The 13,753-nt window shown below is 41.6% G+C and overlaps 1 protein-coding gene across 2 annotated transcripts in view; it reads left to right on the forward strand.

Annotated features, from left to right (window-relative positions):
• Positions 1-13,753, forward strand: part of ATP8A1 (ATPase phospholipid transporting 8A1) — a 257,106-nt gene that overhangs the window by 133,881 nt on the left and 109,472 nt on the right. For both annotated transcript variants that reach the window (XM_062213046.1, XM_062213047.1), the window contains one exon: positions 1,411-1,550. In XM_062213046.1, the coding sequence (XP_062069030.1) occupies positions 1,411-1,550 (140 nt within the window). The remainder of the gene's footprint in view (positions 1-1,410; positions 1,551-13,753) is intronic.

Consider the following 13,753-nt stretch of genomic DNA (forward strand, 5'->3'; position numbering starts at 1 on the left):
CAGCTGGAATGTCACCAGTGGCCCCCGTCCAGACCGCCAACTCTATCCTCTTCCTCTTGGTCCAGGCTGAGAAAAGATAGGAATGTTTTTGAAAAACTCTAGACAAAAACAAACAGCTAAACTTTGAAAAGCAAAGATACTAAGAAACTTCTCCCAGTTCTCCAAAATGCAGGAGCATACACACACACATGTCCATGGCATTCGCATTCCCGAAGGCCCTGCCTTAACTGGCAGTCGTGGGGCAGCCTACCCAGCATTCAGCACAGGCTATGTGTTCCTTTGTGGAGGTCAGGGGACAGATTTCTCCTCTCTAAGATGGTGAAGGTACTCCAGCCCTAAGACAGATTTGAACTGGTGCGGCCCCGGCCTCCACCCTGTTGTTTCTGGCTCCAGGTTAAATGATTCTCGTACTCTATGGCAGCCCAGCCAAGTTGCCAAGAGAGAAAAACATCCCCTCCTACAGCCCCAAGACCCAAGTTCCATTCTCAGTGATCTGGCAACAGATAACCTTCCTGCTTTCTTGGAAAGTAGAGTCCTCTGGGTATTTTATGTCCTATGCTGTTTGCTTGTTAAACCTGACGTTTTTGTGCAAGCACTTATTATTTGAGTTGCAACCACAAGAATAGAGCCTAGTCCTATCATACACTTAGTATATGAGCTAACTGCCTCCTTGCATGGCTGAATAATGCTCTTGCCTTATCCTTCTTCCAGTCCATCTATTTTTCTCTGGCTAAAGGTGAAATGAGTTACAACTCTGAGCGCCAGGCATCACCTGCAGTGTCAGCCTTGACCACTTTCCCAGGGCCCACCTGATGGCTATCCTTTTTTGCTATGAACTCTCAAATAAGACTTTTTTTTCCCACAAAATTACAGTGGTAACGAGCAGCAATAAATACCATCAGGGGTCACAGTAAGAGGAAGGTTCCCCCATCCCCAGTACACCCTACTGAACTCTCTCCCTTCCATCCTCCCTGAGAATCTGCACAGCCGCTGTTAGGAGTCAGCGACTGTGCATGGCACTGGAGGTGTGCACATGAAGAACCGTGGGTCCCTGCACAGCAGGATCTTTAATCGAATCAAGGAGACCCACAATGAAAAGTGTGAAACACTGCCCGCCCCACACTTGAGAGTTTGAGCATTTCTGCCTATAGGGTCCTGGAGGAGAGGAGGTTGAGGTAGCTTCAAAGCAGCGATCATTAAGAGCCGAGTCTTAAAGGAGATGCAAGGCCGGCCGACAGAGAAGGGGTGTTGGAGAAGGGGGATGGAGGAACGGTGACCAGCATGGTCAGCATATTGTCAGGATGCAGTTAGTCTTTTCAAGATGAGATTTCGTTCACCAAAACTGGACACGGCTGACTTCTACATCTGATCTTCTCTGGGGTGTTGGGGTGGGGGTGTGCTCTTTTTCAGGGCTCAGAACTCTGTGTTTCGCTGTGGCCGAGATTTCGGAGAGCGACTTTCAGGAGTGGCGCACGGTGTACCAGCGAGCGTCTACCTCTGTGCAGAACAGGCTGCTCAAGCTCGAAGAGAGCTACGAGCTCATTGAGAAGGTGCGTGGACTGCTCCCTCGATCCTACACAGTTTTGTTTCCAGAAAGCGTCAATCTTTACTTAAGGGACCAATAGAATAAAAACAACCAAGATATCTTGACATGTATTTACCTGTTGAATTTCATCTCATTGCCTGAGCGTTCAGAGATCTTAATGTGGGTTCAAAGTCTTTGGGATGAGACACTGCTTTGCATAGCTCTTCTCTCTTTTCACACTTTGGGAGCAAGGTCTGGCCAGTCTGGCAATGTTCTTGTCAGCATCTTCCATGTGTTGCTTCGGTATCACTAAGGATGTGAAGCAAGCTCACAGCAGCACATGTGTGCCTGAGTCTAACAAATATGAATAGCGTGTGATATAAAATAGCATCATAATGACACAGCTTGTGTGAATCAGTAGCCAACGATAAATGACAGGTAAGAGAGCAGGCCGGTGCTTACCCCCGGCCACTCATTGTGCTAACCTCACACACTTCTATCATTCACTCACAACTAAAAAATGTCTTCATTTTACAAATGAACTAGGCTATTCAGCCTGAAAGTGATGAGTACATGTGATGGATGTGGTATACATAGCGAGAAGTCTTGCTTCCTTAAGAGTAGCAAATGGAAAAAAAAAAAAAAAAGAGTAGCAAATGGTTTTGTGTAGTTCTTACTGTGTGCAGGTGCTGTTCCTACACAGCCTTTTTATCTGTTAACTTATGTGGAATCCTCACCCCAGCCTTCTGTGATATTGTTAGCCCTGGGTTACAGATGAAGAAATCAAGGCGACAGAATGGTTAATAATTTGGCCATGGTTATGCACTTCCTACAAAAGTGGACTGGAATTCTCACTCATGCAGTGTTTGTGCTCTGAAGCACCTAAATGTCTTCATTCTGTCCCTTAATTCTCCATTAAATAATGCTGCCATTACCTGCCTCCTTCATGTTTGCACAGCACAGAGTCAAACTAGCTTGTTACAGATGTAGGTCACTTGGTCTTGCCTCCAGCTAAGTAATGGCTGACAATGTTTTTCCTCCTTCCTCTCTGTCAAGCAATGTTCTTCATGGTTCTTCCTGTTTTGATGGGTGGCAGCACTGCTGACACCTCCCGGACTGTTCCCTCTGCTCCACGTGGGCCCTCCCTGGTGCAACCCGGGATAATATCCTGTTCTCACTGCAAGTGCTTTTCTGTGTCACGTACAGCTGCCATTTGTAACCCTAGATATTACTGTCATGTCTCCTCAGTAGATTCTGATCACCGTAGGGAACATGGTCTGTTTTCCATATTATATGTTATCTATCACTTGCATTGTTTTATAAGCAGGAGATAGCCACATGGTTACAGGTTATGTAATCAGATAACTGTAGATATGTGAATATCAAGGTATTTCCCCTTATATTTGAACTTAATTTTTATCACATCTAAGAATACATGAAATAGTGCGTGCAGTATCTTCCAACATGACACATCCCACTTGCCAGGCTTATAGATGTGCACACAGCAAGGAGCTTGTTATCAGCTGACATACTGAATCAATCTCTCTCTCTCTCTCTCTCTCTCTCGTACACTTTGTGTGTTCCTAACACATTTATAAATTATTATGTTTTGGGGGTATTATGTGGTGAAATAAAGTAATCTGAAGCCGTGAGCATAATGTCTTTCAATCTTTCCAACCAAAGCACTAATTTTTAATTAGTACTGATTTTTAATTTTATTATTCTTTTAACAATTTTTATATTCTTTCTTTGTTTAGAGATTTTTTTTTTCATCGCTTCTCGGCCTTTTGGCTAAGATCAATTGGAGATGATTCTTTTTCTCCTTTATTATACAGCTTGAGCAAAATATTGATGCTAATCAGATAGAATTAATATAGAGCGACAAACATTTTTGAAAATGGATTCTGAACATACTGTATCCACTTGAAACAAAGTAGAGAAAATTCTGGATGTTTACTGTATATAGATAGCATTGTTAGTCTGAGTGTCCTAGAGTTTATAGATTTTCTATATTTAACCATTTTATATTTTTGTTTTTTGATATCTAAAAAACCTTGTGAATTCTAGCTTTTAACTGAAATACAAGTTCAGCCTTTTGTCAGCAGATGGCGATCATGAGTTACATTGAAATTTAAGTTGCCTAGGGAAATCAATTAAAAATGTATGTATTTTTTTTAAGTGTACAGATGCAGAAATCTCTGTTATGACTACCTCTTGGATTAAATACATGAGAAAGGAAAGCCATGTTCTCTAACCTCTGTTGAAAAATCTAGACACAGAAGGGGAAAAGTTTGGTCCCTTATTCAATCAGTCTATTCCTAATAAGCACTGGTTTTCTTTTGTTTCTTTTTGTACTTTATTTTTTATTTAAAAGGCAGCGTGACAGAGAGAGAATAATCTCCCATCCAATGGTTCAGGCTGCAATGCTCATGGTGGTGAGGGCTTGGCCAGGCTGAAGCTGGAAGACCGGAACTCAATCCAGGTCTCCTGCGTGGGTGGCAGGAACCCAAGTGCTTGAGCCATCACCTGCGGTCTCCCAGGGTGTGAGAAGCAGGACTTGACCGTAGGCAGTCCGATGTGGGATGCTGGTGTCCTGAGCCGTGTCTTAGCTGCTCTGTCAGACACCTGTCTCAGGACTGGGTTTCTGTGTTCATCCCTACTCCCAAAACCAGAGTTTCATTCAATGATTCATTTAAGTAACTTTCTCTACATGGTTAGTATTATCAAATGAGGAAGTCCAGCCCATGGCCCTCTGGGTGCAGGGTCTGACCAGATTCCTTAGGTGAAGAAATCTGGTGGAGCCAGGGGAGTGACCCACACACTCGGTGCTAACTTTTGAAATAGGCCTCAAAAGATGAGTTCACCAAGGTGGACGACAGCAGAAGTCTTTTGAGGGGAACAGAATAGACTGACACGGTAGTCTCTATGCCTGAGCAATTGTTCGGACAGTGCTTCTGCCAAGTCCGATCCTTCGAGGAGCCGGGGTTTTTATATCTCCAAAGCCCGGGTGATAGCACTTCATTCCTTGTCTGAGCTTCTATGTTAAAAATCAGCTGGAGTCAGTGTTCAGCAGAAGCTGTGGTTGACTGCTTTATGGCTACCCCAGTGAGGCAGATTTTAACTGATCAGACCGCAGAAGCTGCTGTGTGCTGCCCTGACTTTAAATTTCACTGCCACGGTCGTAGGGTTCATCTGTTTTGGCTTCTTTCTCCACTACTTTCACTGAGCCTGTTTTTTTATGTGATTTTGGAGTCTATTTTTATGTAGGCCATAATACTAGACTTAGAACATGACAGTGAATTTTTTCAATGGAAACTGGTTTTCAAATCTTTTCTTTTTTAAAGCAGACAAAGCTGATTTTCCAAACAAAACATTGCTTGACTCATGATATACATAACGTAGAAGCAAAACTGCCCTGGTTACAGTGCTGGTGCAGACAGGAACCCCTAACTGGCTCTCTCTTGGCCCCCACTTTGCCCTCATGGTGGTCTGTGAGGGGCTCTTCACGGCTCCACCAAGCACAGACTGGAAGCTGTATATTACCACATCTATGTGTGAACTTTTTGTAAAATGTGCTTCTCAAAAGATCAGAGCATCATTGTGTTCAAGTACTAGCTGTGTCTGAGCACACTGGAACTGGTGACACCAAATGCCATTGACATATTGATGGTAGTGTTACATTAAAGACTCTGAAATGTGAAAGATTTATAGAACTTTTCCTGGAAACACAAATATTTTTAATATGTTACAAAACAAGTGAAAACTACAATACAGCTAAGATTGGGCTTTTAAACCCTGCTCACTCGCTCTCTGATCACTCCAATGTTTGGCTCAAACTAGTAGTAATTCCGTTTTTTAAATTCAGTTAAAGCTTTACCCCTTTGGACATAACTCCTGGTATAAGCTGGAAAAAACATCCTATAGTCCAAGAACATCCAGGAAGATACATACGATTCTCCTTTGGCTCAGTGCTTTGTTGCTTTTCTACCCAGCACACCTGAGCACAAGGATGCACCACCTTCAGCTTCCCCAGGGACCCTAAAGGAGGAAAGACCTGGGATGTTTGCAGAAGGCCTCTGGATGTTGTTTTCCCTATGGACAATTACTATTAGGGGAAGCATTTGGGCCTTTGGAATCCAACTATAAACTAGAGGCATCTCTGCTATAAAACCGTGCCCTTTGTGCTCTGACATTTACATGGTGAACTTTTGAGGATATTTTATAATTCTAATTATATAAGTTACATCAAGGATCAACTACTGATTCATCTTTTTAACAATCTGTTACTAAATATGGACCAAAAGGTGACATAGAAGACCTGGCTTGTTCAGGAACCAGAAACTTCAGGTAGATAGACTACAGAAGGAACCATTGAACCATGCCGAATCCATCAGTTGTCCTGACCCACTTTGAGAAGCATTGCAGCTTCGGTCTGGGTCTTGTGGATGGTGCACCTGCTGGTCTTTGCTCATCGCCTCTTGAGAGAATTTACAGTTGTCTCATTTCTTGAGATGACAATATTGACCTGTTTGTTTTGTCTTCCTTGACCTTTTTATTTTAAATGACAACATATTTGGATTCATAATTTTAGGTTATGAAACTACTTATAATGTTGATCTACATTTTTTAAAATCAGAGTTTTAAAATGAAACAATTGCATTTATTTGCAGTTGCTCAGGAAGAATTACCAGCGACTGAGTAATTATGAAGCTTTATGTGTCATTCTAAAATTTCTCATCTTTGATCTGTCACTTTAATTTTATTCCAACATATTTCTAAGGCACATAAATTATTTTTGCTTCATATTCTCCTGTGCTGCTGGATTCCTTTGAAAATGAATAGAACAGAGGTCTCTGATGTTACTTTCTTAGTTATTTTATAATTAAACCATTGGTTAAACTATGATGATGTGCCTTGGTGGGAAACAGTCTTTTGAAAATTTTGTCTATCTATTTACTTCAATAGAAAAATCCAATTATATCTTTAGCAGTGCATAGATTACCTACTAATAGCTTCTGTGTTACAAAAGCAAATCGTTTATCTAGAGCATTATAGAAAATAGTACAAGATCCAATATCTATCTAGATTGAGCATTGATTAAAGCAGTATTTCTCTGGTGATGAAATTGTTCTTTTGTTATGAAGCATGGATTGAGAAATATGGTTTTAAAAAATTGAAAATGTATCAAACTCTTTTATCTGTCTTTTTCAAAAAACAGATTAAAGGTTGGGAACCATTTCTGAGTTTAACAGTAAAATCAGAACACTGTGATGTGAGCATCATCTAATCTAGCTCTCCTTTGATGAGATAGCAATGTTGTATGATTAATGTATCTACTACACTGGCTTAAAACTTCATGAGAGGAGAAACTGTGTGTGTTATGTTCATCACTATGTCTCAAGTGTTTGGCTTATGGTAATCATTTCATAAATAGTTGATGAATGAATGAGTTATTCTATTAAATCATTGATTTTTTTTTTTAATTTATTTACTTGAGAGGCAGAGTTAGAGACAGAGAGGGGTCTTTCATCTGCTGGTTCACTCCCCAAATGGCCACAACAGCCGGAGCTGGGCTGATCTGAAGCCAGGAGCCAGAAGCTTCTTCCAGGTCTCCTATATGGATGCAAGGGCCCAAGCACTGGAGCCATTTTCTACTGCTATCCCAGGTCATCAGCAGGGAGCTGGATCAGAAATGGAGCAGCCGTGTCTCAAACCCGTGTCCAGATGAGATGCTGGCACTGCAGGCGGATGCTCAACCCATTATGCCATAGCACCAGCGCAATCATTTATTCAGAAGCTGGAGCTTCGTAAGCACTTGCTTAAGAAAAGCCTGCCCCGGTAATGAATACACTTCATGCTTTCCATGCAGCAAACATATTGATGTCAAATCTGTTGTCACTTAAGATTAATTTGAGGCCAGCGCCGTGGCTCAATAGGCTAATCCTCCACCTGCGGCACCGGCACACTGGTTCTAGTCCCATTTGGGGCTCCAGATTCTGTCCAGGTTGCTCCTCTTCCAGTCCAGCTCTCTGCTGTGGCCCGGGAGTGCAGTGGAGGATGGCCCAAGTGCTTGGGCCCTGCACCCGCATAGGAGACCAGGAGAAGCACCTGGCTCCTGGCTTTAGATCAGCACAGTGCGCCGGCCACAGCGGCCAATGCAGGGTGAACCAACAGCAAAGGAAGACCTTTCTCTCTGTCTCTCTCACTGTCCACTCTGCCTGTCAAAAAAAAAAAAAAAAAGATTAATTTAAGGATATGTGAAAAACAGAGCTAATAATTTTACAAAATGCATTGTTTAGAAGGTTAGACTCATTCATTTTAAAAGCCTGTGTTCGAGTTGGTTATATGTATGTAGGAGGAGGACATAGATAGAAAGACTGAGCAGTTGCTGTCTGAGCCAGCAGAAGCTGTTCTAGGTGCTGGTGCAGAGCAAGGGAGAGGGACAGAAGAATCTGTTTTTGCTTTGGTGAGGAAAGATAGGAAATAAACCTGAAAACCAAAACTGTCATTCCGGACAGGGTTTAGTGTCCTGGGCACTGAGTTACGCACTAAAGACAATGAAGACATGATCTTTTTTTTTTTTTTTTACATTACTTCCTTTACTGCTCCCCAAAATATAGTGGACATTTTTGAGATGTTAGAAGACGACCTTGGTGTGGTATAGTGCAGACCAACCACTCCGCTCAATGTGGCTAAAAACAACAGGTTAGCGCCTTTGTACCGTGTGGTAACTAATGGTTTTCAGATTCCTAGAGAAATAGAAAACTTTAATAGAAAACAGGACTTTTCTTGAGCGTGTCTGACTGCCAAGTTCACAGTAACTTCTGTATTAGAATGGAACGCTTTTTCAGATAAAACTACCCAATCTATTCTTAGTAGCTGCAAATATCACTTTCATTTGTCTAAAAACTAGATGAAAATTTACATGATGTACTGGTGATTTCGTGGTTTAAAATTCCAGTAGTTTCCTGTTTAACTATTTGCTTAAGAACATTTGCACTTAGCTCATCTATTAATAAAATCTGCCACTTTTTCTGCAGTTACTGAACCCTGAGTCTTCCACTGATTGCCTTGATTAGTTAATGGGCCTTTAAAATGGGGTGCACAGGATGATCCACTGGGGTGAGCAAGAAAATCTCAGAACTTCTGTTTATCCCATCCTCCTTATAGCTTCTGGTTTTGCATTTTATAATGTATGTAATTTATTGTTAACAGACTACATAGGTCATACAAAAATATAGCTATGTCATATGTAGGTACTCAACATTTTTTTCCTAATTTACTACTCAAAAAATGTTTGGGACTACTGATCTAATTTCACCCACAGAACAGCCCTGTTAAGTCAACATGGTTAAGCTTATCTTGCTGTTGTGGAAACTGATTCTTAGGTAAGGTAAGTTACTTTGCTGAAGGGTGCATATCCGGTGGTTGGCAGGGCAGGGATTCAAATCCCAGTTCTGTCTTAGTTCCAAATCCTATGTTAATAATCCATATGTTGTGCTGCTGACTTGGTTTAGAAGTAGGCGGCAATGTGTGTAGAATATTGCAGACTTGAAAAATAAAATGTAATCAAGTGCGGAGTTGCATAATCACTAGATCAGCATTTGGAATGGAGAGAGCATTGACGTGTGTGGGGCTTGTCAACTTAGTAAATGAGGCAGCCTCTGTGTGCCCTTTGAAAGGCACTTTGTATTCCTTAAAAAGAGGGTGAGAAAATGTTTTTCATTATTTTCTCAACGCATCTTCAGGATCTTCTTATTTAGAATACTGAAGAATCTCGTTGGTCTGTAATCACATGCTCCTGTTTCTGGCATGAGAAATTCCTTCTTCAAAGCTCTTTGTGGTAGACTTTCCACATTGAGTATTGCCGTCTCCTGACTCAGATAAGATGGATGTGTTATTTTTGCAAGTTACACCCAATCACATCTCAAATCCTGATTCCTTTCAGCTGGGTGTGTAAATGCTGGCCTTATTTGCCAAGCCCTTGGCTTTGTGATTTTCAAATGTGATTTCTGTGGTTCGAAAAGCACTAAGTTAAAAACCTATTTCTCGGACTTGGAAAAATTAACCAGTTGCATAATTTCTCCATAGACAGGCAAATGAGTCATCCAAATGGTTTAATGCTCTTAGTACTATAGTCCAGATCAAAATGAAAGGAAAGGCAGCGTCCTTCTGTTAAATAAAACCACATCATTGTGTGTTTAAAGATGTTGAGAAGAAACAGCATGAGTGTGAATGCTGCCCAGTGGGATGGAGAAGAGAGGACCTCAGCTGTCTTTGAGGACTAGCACTGTGGAATGAGAATCCCATGGCACAAACCCCAGCTTTGACCACATGTGAAGCCGAAGAGGAAGATGACTGCTGTAGCCTCTTAACTAGTTTTGTATCCACCGTTATTCCTGCCCATCTCTAGTTGTTCCCTGGTGACCTTGCAGGACTGTAAATCTGATCTTCCCCCCCACTGTTGAAAATCCTTCACCAGATGTTCTTTTTTTTTTTTTTTTTTAAGACTTATTTATTTGAAAGAGTTACAGAGAGTTAGAGACAGAGAGAAAGGTCTTCCATCTGTTGGTTCACTCTCTCCAGATGGCCGCAATGGCCGGAGCTGCACTGATCCGAAGCCAGGAGCCAGAAGCTTCTTCCGGGTCTCCCACGTGGGTGCAGAGGCCCAAGCACTTGGGCCATCTTCTACTGCTTTCCCGGGCCATAGCAGAGAGCTGGATGGGAAGAGGAACAGCCAGGACTAGAACCGGCGCCCATATGGGATGCTGGTGCTTCAGGCCAGGGCATTAACCTGCTGTGCCACAGCGCTGGCCCCATACCAGATGTTCTTTGTTCCTGTTACACTCAGCATAACACACAGACCCTTCTGCTTCATTCCCAGCCTCACATTCCCCATCACCACACCTCACCTCACTTAGGATTTCCATATTGAATAAATGGCAACTTCTCTAACATATCCTTTTTCAAACCTGTCTTTGCACATGTGACTATCCTTTCTCTCATTTCTTTCCTTTCTTTTTTTTTTCTTTCTCTTGAAAGGCAATCAGAGAGGGATCTCCTATCTGCTAGTTAAGTCTCCAAATGCCTACAACAACCAGGGCTGGGTCAGGCAGAAGTGAGAAACTGGGACCTTAATCCTGGTCTCCCATGTGGATGACAGGAACCCAGTTACTTGGACCATCTCTTAAGACCCGCAAGGGTATATGTTGGCAGGGAGTTGGAACTAGGAGCAGAACTAGGTCTTGAACCCAGGCATTCCAATGTAGGATGCAGGTATCCCAAACATCCTATTGGCTGTGCTAAATGCCTGCTCCACACATGCGATTTCTTCTGTTTGATATTGTCTCCTCTTTTATTCCCTCCACCTCTCGTGATTGTGTGGCTAAATCTTAAATTCATTAAGATTCAAGGCCAACTTTTAACTCATGTTGGATAGGTTTTTTTTGAGCCATCAGATGAATATGATATGTCTTTCCTATGTTTTTCCTTTGAGTCTATATGAAAGTACACCTATGGTGTATCATGTGCAGTAATTCACATAACATTTTAAAGGTAGGGTATAATGTAATTATCAACCCTGTCTCACTCTGATGGTAATCCTGTGTCATACTTAAGAGGCTTTTTTTGCAATTTGAGATTACAAGAAGAATAAAGAGAACTTGGACCAGAGGACCTAAGGCCAGGCTAATGCAGAAGGGCGGGAGTCAAAGAAATATCCAGAGCAACCAATCAGGGTGGATCCAGGTGCATAGATGGGATGCTCACAGGGATTCTTCAGCAGGGGCCTGCAGGCACCCCAAGGGCCAAATCCACCCACTACCTATCTTTGTAAACAAAGTTTTATTGGAACAAGGCCACTTCCATTTGTTTGCCTATTTACTCTGACTGTTTTTTCAAGTTCTAACAACAAAATCGAGTACTTGGCCCCGAGAATTATGACACTCAAACCTTAAAATATCTACCATTTGTCCTTTTGCAGAAAAAGGTTGCCAACCCTGTTCTAGATCAGCAGTTCTCAAACCAGCAGCATTGTAAACACTGCACGTTTCCAAGCCCCCCTTAATGCCTACCCATTGAGACACTGTGGGTGAGAGGCCCTACAGGTGTCTGGTGGTGCTGGAGTTGCAAAGCACCACTCTAGATTCCTGAGCCTTTCTTCGTTGCTTGGGCTTGAAGAGAGTCAAAGTCAAAGATGAGGAGGTGCAGTTGGAAACAAGACAGGAGGACATCCAAAGGAAGGGTCTCTCATGATACCTACCAAGGGGCAGATCCCATTCAGGAAGGAACCCACTGTTGTAGCCCTGAATTCTTGCCCAGAATTGCCTACTCAGTGTGTATTTGTGAATGAATGAATGAATGAAAAGTAGGCATGCATGTGTACTTGTAAAGGAGCTAATCCCAAAATGTGAATCTGAGGCCTGCAAATGGAAAGAGGGAAATTAAGTACACTCGGTGGGGTGGCTCAGGACTGAGGCTGTGACCCACTCGTGGAAACAAAGTACTCATGTTATTAAAGATTTAAGAACAAGGGCAAGCGTTGTGGTGCCCAAATCCCATTTCAGGGTACCTGGGATGAGTCCCAACTCTGCACCCAATCCAGCTTCCTGCTAATGCACATGGGAGGTAGCAGATGATGGCCCAACTACATGGGTCCCCGCTGCCCACGCGGGAGACCCAGATGAAGTTCCTGTCTCCTGGTTTCAGCCTGCTCCAACCCTGGCTGTTACAAGCATTTGGAGACGAAACCAATGGATGAAAGAGCTCTCCTTTTCTTCCTGTCATTCTGCTTTTCAAGTAAATAAATGTTTTAAAAAAAAAAAAACTAAAGAACAGAGACAAATGATTTGTATAAAATTCTCACTTTTATTTCATCTCAGTTTTACATCACATTCGCTCCTGTTGATTCTTGGTGTTTTGTTCTTTCCATCATAGCTCGGTCTGCCCAGGAAATGTTAGGTGGTTTTTCACCTTCCTAATCATAATCTTATGTCATATTGAAGTAAGATCTACTAAATATTCCTAGTCTTTTGTCATATTTACACCAGTGGTAAAATCTTGCTTTATCAATATTGTTTCTTTATTTTTCTTAAGGAAACCCCTACCAAGTAGTCCTTATTGTAATCTTAAACCTAAATTGATGTCACTAAGATTATTATACTTATTTGGGAACATAACACAAATTTTTAAAAAGGTGTCATCTAAACACAAAATTTTGCTAATATAGAAATAGGTTGTGCTAAGATTTATTATTTAGTAAAATAAACATGTACTGGAAAAAAAACACAATACCCAGATCTGCCATAATACGTATTAGCTGGCCCTACATGAAATTTTTAAGTACTTTTATGTGAAACATTTTATCTTCACTGGAGTTGAAATTTTCTGTTTATATGCCTTTTTTAAGCTTCTGCATTCTCTGAAAACATCTGAAAGAGAAAATTAGCTTTTTGTGGGCTTTTCTAAGTGAATAAATATTATTTCATGATTTTTCAGTGATAACTAATATTATGTCAAAGAATCATCAACCTAAAACCTTTATAACTTTTGGCATGATGACATTTTGAAAGTAAAATTAGTCATTGGATTTTTTTAGTTCTGCAAATACCATGGGAATTTTATCACGTTTCAGCGCTTGCTGAATATGTAATTCCCATAGTGCCCATTAGAGGCCATCTGTGTAAGGTAATACATATTTGGGATGAAATTGATTACAGCCTACTCACTCTTGGGTTAGGATCAGGAAAAGCACGCATAGTTCAAATCTTTTTTTCTAATGACCATTCTGTAGCTGAAGATATTAATTTCCAAAGGCAGAACAACCAATCAGTCAAGATCCTAATCTTACAATAAATGACACCAGGGCAAGAGGAAAGGAGTCTGCAGAGCCTTCCACTAACATTAGGAAGTTCTCAGGGAGCGCTGAGGATAAAGGGAAAGTTAACAGCTTGTGGAGTGCAATGTTTCCTTAATAGACATCAAAGTGGACCCATTGCAGTTTTCCTAGATATCCAGAAATGTTTTATTACCCTTTTTTAAAAAAAGATTTGAAAGAGTTACAAAGAAAGAGGGAGAGGGAGAGAGAGATCTTCCATCTGCTGATTAACTCCCCAAATGTCTGCAACAGCCAGGCTGCACTAGACTAAAACCAGGAGCCTGGAACTCCATCCAGGTCTCCCACATGGGTGGCAGGGACCCAAGGACTTGGGCCATCTTCCAGTGCTTTTA

Source organism: Lepus europaeus, chromosome 16 (assembly GCF_033115175.1).
Source record: "Lepus europaeus isolate LE1 chromosome 16, mLepTim1.pri, whole genome shotgun sequence".
NCBI lineage: Eukaryota > Metazoa > Chordata > Mammalia > Lagomorpha > Leporidae > Lepus > Lepus europaeus.